This window comes from Arvicola amphibius, chromosome 5 (genome assembly GCF_903992535.2).
Source record: "Arvicola amphibius chromosome 5, mArvAmp1.2, whole genome shotgun sequence".
In the NCBI taxonomy this organism is placed as follows: domain Eukaryota; kingdom Metazoa; phylum Chordata; class Mammalia; order Rodentia; family Cricetidae; genus Arvicola; species Arvicola amphibius.
This window is the reverse complement of record NC_052051.1, coordinates 150137984-150148600: the sequence shown is the minus strand read 5'-3', so window position 1 is coordinate 150148600 and position 10617 is coordinate 150137984. Positions and strand designations below refer to the sequence as shown.

At 36.4% G+C, this 10617-nt stretch overlaps 1 protein-coding gene across 8 annotated transcripts in view; it reads right to left on the bottom strand.

Moving 5' to 3' along the window:
* Nucleotides 1–270: 270 nt before the first annotated feature.
* Nucleotides 271–10617, bottom strand: part of Pias2 (protein inhibitor of activated STAT 2) — an 81505-nt gene continuing 71158 nt past the window's right edge. For 5 of the 8 annotated variants that reach the window (XM_038329560.2, XM_038329564.2, XM_038329566.2 and 2 more), the window contains 2 exons: nucleotides 9506–9543; nucleotides 3597–6938 (listed from right to left, as the gene is read on the bottom strand). In XM_038329560.2, coding sequence (XP_038185488.1) covers nucleotides 6756–6938; nucleotides 9506–9543 — 221 coding nt within the window. In that variant the 3' untranslated portion in view covers nucleotides 3597–6755. Of the gene's footprint in view, nucleotides 3149–3596; nucleotides 6958–9505; nucleotides 9544–10617 lie in introns of those variants that run through there. The other 3 variants (XM_038329568.1, XM_038329561.2, XM_038329567.1) reach the window with 3 other exon arrangements.

The window sequence follows — 10617 nt, the reverse complement described above, 5'->3', positions numbered from 1 at the left end:
GGAAGAACAAAAAACCAGAAACAAGGAACAACCAAGATTATCCTAGGTCCTCCACACACATGCACATACATACACAAATGTACAAATGTGTATGCATATATATGTATGTGAACGAGCATGACATTATTCATAACAGCGAGCACATGGGGATAGCTCAAATGTCTATGAGAAAATAGGTAAGCAAATGCATATATATTCAAGACAGACGCAAGTCACTTACACTTGTGAATGATTCTTGAAGACCTAAGCCAAATGAAAGCTGCCACCACAAACACCACATGTTCTCATTTAATGTACACAAAATACTCAAACAGGCACATGAAACAGGAAGTTGAATAATGATTGCCTAGAGCTGGGTGGGATGGGAGTGTAGTATGATAGATGGAAAAATGGCAAAGCAGATGCTATTGAGTATGAAATCCTTTCAGGCTTCTGTAGGATATGCCTATATTTTGTCTAGGGTCATCGGATTAATTTATTTTTATACCATTTAAAGTCCCGAGTCCAATAGTAAGTCAGTTTCCCAGCCTCAAGACTAAAGTGTATTTACGCATGATACTTTCCTTCCAACTAGCCACATCTATTACCTCTGCCACCCACTCTAAACATAGTTCTCCTTTTGCTTTCCTCTCCTAAATGCCTGCTACTAGTGAATTTTCAACAGGTATTGAATTTCCATCCTCAACATAAGCTAAATGTAAATGGCTATCACTGCTTCTTCATTAACAAATATTTAAGGAATATCCACCATGCACGACATACCATGTTACTGTGGGATACAAGCAAAACCACTCTGCCCTCATGGAGCTTACAGTCTAGTATTGTGGTGAACCAATACATAAAGTCATTACCATTAGCAGGATAGGAACAAGATGGTATGACAGAAGATACTAAGGGAACACTTAAGATGAGGAAATTGGAGTGTAGTTCAATGTTGGAGCAAATGCTCAGAGGCCCTGGGTTCCAAGATTCTGCACCAAAATTGTTAAGGAATTAAAATAAAAAATTCCAACAAGAATGACCTAGCAAAGCCCCTGAACTGATGGCTAAGAACTGACTCACTACTTAGTTACATGATCTTGGACAAGTCATTTTGACCATTTCCCTGTTTGTAATATAGAAATAATGGTGTGAGTTTTACAACAAACTGAAGAACTGTCTCCTATAGGCTGATCTATTTGAAAGCTTGGTCCTTTGCTGTTGATGCTGATAGGGAAAATTACAGAAACCTTGAGGCGGTAGAACATTGCGGGAGGAAGTACAACATTCATTTCCAGCTTTGAGGTTTCATAGCCTGGCCCCACTTCCTCTTCTTTCTACTTCCTGTGCTCAAATGAAATGAGACCAGTCAACGTCTTGATGTCCTGTCTATGATGAACTGTATCTTTTCTGGAACTTGCAAGCAAAATAAATCTTTTTCTGTTGGGGTGCTTCAACAAAATAACAGAAAGTTAACTAATACACTATCCATCAGGAAGCTCTCCAGAGCTATTCCATAAGGCCATTCAAGTTCTCCCTTTTGCAGGCAATGTATCTACAACAGCAACCCAGCAGCAACTACCTCTTGAGTAAGCAGAATTGTATGAATGCGCCAGTGAGTAAGCTGTGGAGTAACTGGCCCTAGGTGGTATTGTTCTGTACCATGGTGATTCCCAAAACAGATGACTGGTTAAGGAGGGAATGGGCAACTGTGAATAGAATATATACACTACAGAGAAAAGACAAAAATGGGTGAAAAATTTGAATTTAACAGCAGAAAAACGGAAGGGCCTGACAGTTCTTCCTAAGTATCTCACACCTAAACTGTCTCCCATAAATGACATGCAATTGTGCCTGTCAACAGCAGCATGACTCTCCCAGAGTTGAGAGTAGGGCAGAAACCTGCATATATCCTTCAATTTCTGTGGTTTTCATCTGAAACCAGTCTTTAAGTTAGTGTCACCTTGACCAAGGATATTTTATCTTTCAGTTGGTTTAGGTCAGACTCTCTAGCTTTCTAGGTCAAAGTCAGCACTTACCCTGTCAGGAAACATACTGAAATCTGTTTCATTTGTCAATGAATGGGAGAGTAGTTTAAGTTCGTAGCACAATTACTAAGAATCCTTGACCTTTCAGAACTGGATTATAAACCTCTCAAGCCTGGAACTAGTCTCAGTACTTTATGGCAAGTACACTTTATGGTAACCAAAATAAAAGTACTCACAGGGTGGCAAAACTGACTGCTGTAGGCTGTCCTCTGACCTCGACACGCCTTGTTTTGGCACCTGAGCACACACATACACACACTGAAGGAGCACATTAGAAAAGAATGCAAAGTGAAAGGCAGTGGTTGTCTTAGCTTTACCACCTTTACAGTTTATGTTGGACTGCCTTTGTTTCAGGAAATCCTACTGGTATTTGGAGATCAGAAAGGGGAATGAACCTTACAAGAGGTGCTCACCATTTAAGGGCTGTCCTTAGGCACAAAAGGTTTAGCACAAAATAAAAAAGAAAATTTAGTCTGAAATTCAGATGATATCTTCACAGTGCTAAGTAAAGTCATGTGAAAAGTCAGTTGAGTATCCACACAGTATCTTCAGGAACATGTCAGACAAGTGTAGTCAGTTCTCCACATCCATCCATCCTATGTCCAAGGATCCAATCAACTGCAGAGTTCTACAGCCAGAGGAAGGGCTGAAACAGCACTTTGAGAACAGACTCTTTGTATTCCCTACATAGCATTTATATTAGGCATTATATTCAATCTGATTTACCATATATGAATACTATGTCAGTTTTATGCAAATACTATGCCATTTTATGAAATTCCGGCATTGTAGATTTTTGTATTGGAGGAGGATTCTGAAACAAATCTCCTACACACAAAGCAACTCTCTATATTTAAAACTGAGCTGAAAAGATGGCTCCGAGATTAAGAGCAATACTGCTTTACAAGAGGACCTGAGTTCAGTTCCTAGCATCCGTATCAGGTGGCTCACAAGTGCTCTGTATCCAACAGTTCCAGAAGATCCAAGGCTTTTTCTGGCCTTCACACAAATATACAGAGACACATATATATGGTTAAAAGTATTTTTTTTAACTTCATGAAGCTTGAGAAATTATCTTCCAGTCATTGCCTCATGGTCCACGGAGATCTTAATGCTGATACCTGCAAAGACAAATGTGTTCTATGGGAAGAGTAGCTATACTATCTTTCCATGCTATCTGCTGGTGTGTATTATGAACAAAATATAATAGCTGCCTGTAACTTTGGTTCTCTGCAAAGAACAAATACTACTGGCAAACAAGAAAACAAAGCATGACTAACAAGACAGGCAAAGAAGAACAAAGGGACAACATGCTGATCTAGCTCTATTTGCTTTTATAAATTATGATGTAGCTCCTAACAGAAGGAAGACACAAACAAGTCATTTACCAAGAGCACCAATCTCTAAAAACAGCAGAAAGCTCCTTCAAAGCTTTCTAACATGTTGCACCACAATACATGAAATACAGGAAAGATGCTGAGTCAGGCTCAGTGATTCACTGCCTGCCAAACGGCAACTCCAAACTGCCACACTACCTGGACCCAGAGCTACTAAAAATCAATGTCAGACTCAAGTTAAATGAGGACTAATTTTTATTTTTGAAGGTGAAAAAAGATGGGAATAAGTTATGACTTTTCATAGAAGTAGAGATAAACTTGCAGAAAAACAATGTTTACTAAAATAGTACTTTTTTTCTTTTAAGTAACCAAGCAAAGGAACTGAAAAGAACATACCTGAGAATTTAAAAAAAAAATAGTTTATGAAAATCAACTTTACTTAAAAACACAAATGCAACTAAATGAGTGTCTTTATTGGCAGCAGACAAAGGTGAGTGTTCAAGACTGACTCAAGGCATATTAAAGTCAAAACAGGCTCTTTCAACCCCATTCAACATGACTTTGCTTAAAATTCTGCATCTTCCCTTCAAATTCATTAAGACTACTCTAATGGAAACTTATTTAACATGAAAAGTTATGACCAACTGAATCACATTCACTATCCCTGTTATCACTATCATGGTTTTATTATAGTATTATAGAAAAAATGAAATACAAGGCCATACATTTAAACTCACCTGACCTATTTCATTTGATCTTTAGAATTATCCTAGGACATATATCAAATATTTTTAATTTGGGGGCCAAAACGGAAATAAAATCTAAAACTGATTCTTCTGGGGGTCAGAAAGCTAATGAAAGCAGTCCTCATAAATAGAGAGAGAGCTCTGTGTAGCAGCTACATTGTCTCAAATTACCAAAGCCCTTCAATATTTCTAAGTGGGGAAAAAAAGATAAAGATGAAAATAGAGGCTGGCCAAGTGACCATAAGCATTAAGCACATTCCCTAGGTGGAAATATCTGAAGATAATGGCCACAAGGCTGACACCTAACTAACACCAGGATGACCTCTTTATTCTATCTGATTAAACAGAAATTTGCATTAACAAGACACCACTAAGCAGCCAGATCTTCCTAAGAATGTGACATTAGGAGAGACTGGCTTTACAACCACAGAGCCAGGAACGGAAAGAAAAGTACATACCTTCAAAGATACCTACAAAGTATGTCCCAATATCAATATGAAAAACTTTTAAGTCTATTTTAAAGGTGCTAGTCACCTGAGATAAAGTAAAATTTTTTGTAATTTCAATAAACAGAGAAAATGAACACAACTGTTCCTGTGAAAACAACAAATGTACAGAGGTATCCATAATAAGAACTAGGTAAATAATTTCTATTACCATCTTCGTTACTAAAAAGACTTCATTGATTCATTGTAAGGGAGTCTTTGATACTCTAATGGGTAAACAAAATGATAACAACTCTGCATCACTTCTTTATTAACAAATTATACTACAGAAGCCAGGCTACTATTTCTGATTACAGAGGTAACAGAAACTGCATCTGTACTTACAGTAGCAACATAAAATCCTACAAGAAGAAATTCTCTATCTGGACTGGCTAAGAAATTAAAAGCCAGGGGCCATGGGGCCATAGGGCCAAAGAACCATTGCCTACCGTGATCACAGGGGCTGTTTTTGCTTTCCTTATCTTTGATGATACAAAAGTCCTATCAAAAGGAAAGAACATAGGGTGCTGGAGGCAAATAAGAAGCAATATGAAGAACTACACAGGCATTTTGTACAAAAAGCACAAAAAGGCCACGAAAACTTGAAAGATAAAACACCAAACAGGGACAAGCCAGCTCTTTAGAACTGTACCAATTCTAAAGTAATAAGCCCCTGTCATGAGTGGAAGCAGAGAGTCCTTATGCAGGAACTTATTTGAGAAATTAAGAATAGCCACTAAAAAAAAAAACCCTATGCTTTAAGTTGGACATAGCACAGGTAGAGAAAGTTAGGCATCAAGAAAGTACTACATCTTTGAAAACTAAAAACTAAGAAACCCAAATGAAGCAAAAGGAAACCAGGAATGCTGAAAGCTTCTACAGTGAAACCCAGTTTTCTAGTGACTCAAACACATTGGAGGCACACTACTTTCCAAAGTTCACCCAGAACAGTCACATGAGAGGTGTGTTTTAAAGGCAGCATTAAGTGGAATTGTGGGCCCCTTTCCCTCACTTCAACTCAAACATCCTTAATTTCTGTGTCTGTGTTTTCACAAAAGACTTCATTTAAAAAAAACAGGAAAATGAGATCTGGTATGACCCTCCATGGACTTTTCTTTAAACTTGAAAAAAATCACTGCTGAAACAGAAATTACATTTGAGGAATTATGATCAAAGACTTTAAATATATCCGTGACATTAAAATGTGAAAAGTTTCAACCAACAAAGTATTCTGTATTAGTATATAAAATATATGAAACAAATTAAATTCATAGGAAGAACTTAGTTATTTCCACTTCTAAATATGTTCTGGTTCCTCCCAAGTATTAAATATTTCTGAACATTGTAAAGAAAATTCTACCAGCTATTCCAGTCTTAACTTGAGCACATTCCATCCAAACACTGTATACTTTTTCTTTCTAAAAAAACAAGTCTCAAGATTGTAGAAAATTCTAGAATAAGAATGTATAGTAACCAAAAATAACACATTATATCATAAAATCTGCCTAGTGTTCTTAAACATAATAACTATAAAGAGCAACCAAACCTCAGCACTTATCTCTGCATATACCAGCATGTAATGTCAAAGTATAAATGACAAGAGAAAAACACGGAACACAAAGACCATTTTCTTTGATGCTATCATGAAGAGTGGTGAACTGAAAGGAGAAAAGTGGAGCCAAGCTCTGGCTAGTTACTGAAACTTCATTACTTCAACAAAACAGAAAGTATCCATTCAGCAAACATGATTTCTTCCCATCTACTTTTCCTTCATTCTGGATTAAACAGAAGTGGCTGTTATTATAGATCAGTGATTACATTCTCTTTTAATTAGAAAAGTTTAAGTATTTACATAACTTTATTGCTGTTTATTGTAACAAAAAATTGTTTGTAGAATCCATCCAGTAATGTAGGAACTGAAATCCACTGCTCAAGAAGACACCATCGTAGATGAAATACATCTGATGCTCAGTGTATGGCATAAGAAAAGTCCTTGCTTGCCATCTGGTTCTTGCAGGAGTCATCTGTGTTCATTTCTCAGAAAGCAAAGAATCCATCTGACATTTCAATAAATATTAAATTGCAAAAAAATAGCTTCCATGGACTAGATATCCAAAAGTAGTTCTGATGAATGATTCCCAGAATCAAGTATGGCCGCCTTTAGTCCAGTGAGATGATGTCAGGAATGTTACTTCCACTGCTGGTTATGACCCCTGTGTCACTCCTGCTGCTGGATGAACTAACATGAGTACTGCTTTCATGGGGGCTGGTGGTGGTGACGGACGTACTGCTTGTTGTTAAGGGTGAGGTGAGACTATCCAAAAACATAGGAGGGCAGTACTGCTTGAAACAAACAACGATGCTGATGAGGAAGAGGCTACATTGGTTTAAACAGACAGACTAGAGATTGCTAAAATACCTACAACTGACAAAGGTCAATCCTCGGGGGATTTAAAAATAACAAATTTTGTATTTAAATAAAAGGTGGTATGGGCTTAGCTATTTTATATTCTTTACTGAATGCCACACATTTTTAATTGTCTTGAATGTGTGGAAGTTGTTTGTTGGCCATATACACAGGGAAAATGCAATGTCAACAATGACTGAAATCATTTCATAATTGTTAAATACTGACACCCCCAATTATGACTTAAAACTAACTTCAAAAACAACTTAATAATTGAAACAAAGTTCACTCATTTTTCAAAATTTAGAATCAAACAGATGTTGAGAGCAACAAGCTGAATGATGGCACTGGATTCCTCTTTAAACAAAGACAATACTTGTATAATCAGCATGTCAACATTCATTCTGAATTTGAGGCTATATGGTAGCTAATTATCACAGGATGTTGGGAGATTAATATCATAACCACAAATTTAATATTCCTTGTAACACTTCTTAAGATCCTTCTCCAAATATTCTTATTTCAAGTACCCGTCCATCTGGGTGGCCGATTCCCATAAAATACAAACCTGAGCACAGTAATCTAAAATTATAAGGAATTAAAATAAGAGCTAACTGGAATTTTATATTTCACAATACAATGTTTTACATGAGGCACAAGTGCACCAACTGTGGTACAGGTAATGTCTAATGCTACTAAGTTTGTCTTCAGTTAGACTACAGGAAAAAATCAACAAGGATACCTAATGTTATGTATCCTCTATATCATTTAGACTCTTAGAGACAATGAGTTATGGACAGCAATTCAGAACTAAATTGTTCAGATTACATGGTTTTCAAGGCGCATTAAAAGAAGAAAAAGAAAACAGCTGAGAGAACAAGTAAAATTGAGGCTGCCTGTCCATTTATTTATTCATTCATTCATCACTGATTGATTGATTGATTGATTTTTTTCCAAGACAGGGTCTCACTATATATCTCCGGCTTTCCTGGAAAGCACAACATACGCACTACATAAACCAGGCTGTCCTTGGACATCAGAGATCTGCCTGCCTCTGCCCCTCAAGTGATGGGACTAAACAGGTGATCCACTATACCTGACTGAAGCTGCCTTTTGACAAAGAAAGTTACTGGCTTTTCAGATGGCTAATTCCTGGCTTGTCTATAAAATTAATGCCACCCATGAAAAATTCAACAAACATTCATAAGAAGCTCTGAAAGTGAAATTGTCAAGTATTAAAAATTCTCAAATATCAAGTCAATTATATTGAAACTAAGGAAAAATATTTATAAAAAGCCTAGATGATTCCACTAAAATCTGCTACCATTCAAGCTTTGTTTCTATATCATAGCACTAATCTGTAAAAATGCTAAAAGGTGCCATCCTGTTGCCAATGGACTCTGTGCCTTGAATACTTAAGACTTGGGTTGTAGCCATTGCAACTTTTACTCTAGATCCCTTAAGTATATACCTGCAAAAGGATAACAGGGATTATGGAACAACATGGAGATGTAAGAGGAAACCTATGGATTCTATAGTCAATAGAAGTGAAGTCACTCTCACCCTCCGACCAAGTTACCAAATAAATCAGTTTCCCACTAAGCATGTAAATAAAACTATGAAAAACCATGGGTTCCAAGACTATTTTTCTTTTAAACCACTGTTCACATAAAAGTATGTAATTCTCTTAAGCTTGAAGAACTTACATTCTAGAAAACTATGTAACTTCCCCTGTAAGGTCTTACTCATAAATAAAGTCAGGATGAGAAGAAAATCCTCAGTCCATATATATCTTGGGCTCAAATTTCCTGTGTTGTTTGTGCAATCAGATGCAGATACTGAGGAGATAGGAGGCTCATACTGGACCTGCAGTTAGTCAATTCTGAAATTGCTGAGACAGGGACAATTCTTCCATCTCTCCCTAGGCACCACTCAAGTGCTTTCTTTGGCTGTTTCGCCCACCTTGCCCCTTGCTCTTCCTGTGCTTTGTCTCTGCTGTTAATCGTCAGCAGAATCCATGCTCACCATGAAGTCTTAAGATTGGAATTCTGGGATACTCCTAGAATCTCTTTCCTTTGAAAACACAGCAACTTTCAACTGAAGCCTTTTCAAAGTCTGCCTCTGTCTTTCAAACAATGATCCAGTCTCAGTCAGTGATCCGGATCTGATGAACTTTAGTTGACTGTTTTATATAAATCTTTTAATGTATAGAGCCCATGCATTTAGTATTGCTGTCACTCATTCTAATCACTCAAGCCCTTGTAAGAAAGATCAACTGTTTATGATAAATAAAAATAGAAAGTTAAGTAATAAGAACAATAAAAAATAATTGAAAACCAGTAACTTTATTCCTTCAAATAAAATTGTACAATTTTTCTATGGTACTTCCTTTCTGTCCACATGAGAATCAACTGTCCTGATTTTATGCAACTGGTCATTTTCAGTTAGTATGACATAATCAACAACCAAATACAAATTAGTTGCTTAAATTCAGGATACATACCTGTGGATCAACTGGAATAAGGGAAAGAAAATCCAAACCTAGAACAAAAATGCTTTGTTAATAGTTGTCTCATATTGTGGAGACAAGAATTATTTCCCAAGATCATTCTGCATTTATAAGCCAGGGAACATCTGCGGCAAATGCTCACCTCTCAGCGACACTGAAGTTCTATAATCATAATTGGTGATATCTAATGTATCTAAAATGAAAGGTGAATACATTCTCTGACCAAACAAGTGGAAAAACTGCCTCCTGACAACTCAAAAGCCACAGTACAAAAATTTCCAGAGTTGGACTAGTTAACCAAAATCTTTTCCTTTTGTAACTTAATATAGCAAGAAACAATAAAAAAGAAAAACATGATAATTATCTTTGGACCATTAAAAAACAACATACTTAGGTTCTTACGCTACTTCACATTTATTTTTCAGAAATACACGTTAGGTGCGTCTAATACGAATTCTTTAACAGATCCCACATCAAGAATTCTACAGAGTGTAATGCTCTGTGCAAAGCAAGCACTTGGGAACTGCTGCTCACAACTAAACCAGTTACCACCCATTAGATCCTCACCCAGCTAATGCAATTTCTAAACCAAGGAACTGCAACTCTACAACTGCATTCTGGAAATAGAAATGTGAAAAGGATTTTCCTTAAATAAATACTCAAGTAACAGTAAGTATAAAAAAATTGTCTGAAAAGTTTACCAATAATCTTCAAAGTAAACTCTGAAGACTTCCCTGTGTGATTGAATGCTTCTAAGTTATTTTAAAACATTTTTTAAAAGTACATACTGGACAGAGGCCATTAAGTTAGGGCAAGGCTGCTCAGGAATTTGGAGGCAAAGACAGGCAAGTCTCTATGAGTTCCAGGCCAGCCAAGGCTACACAGTGAGATCCTGTTTCAAAAAAGACAACAAACAAACAAATAAACAAACAAAATAGGCCAATGTCTATTCAATTCCATAAATATTTATATGCTGGCATTTAATATACCAACCACATGAAGTGAAATTCTAATATAATACTATATCACTATGAAAATAGAGATTAGTAAGAAAGATAATGGACACATTTAATAAAAACTATGAACAATTTTAACTAAAAATATTT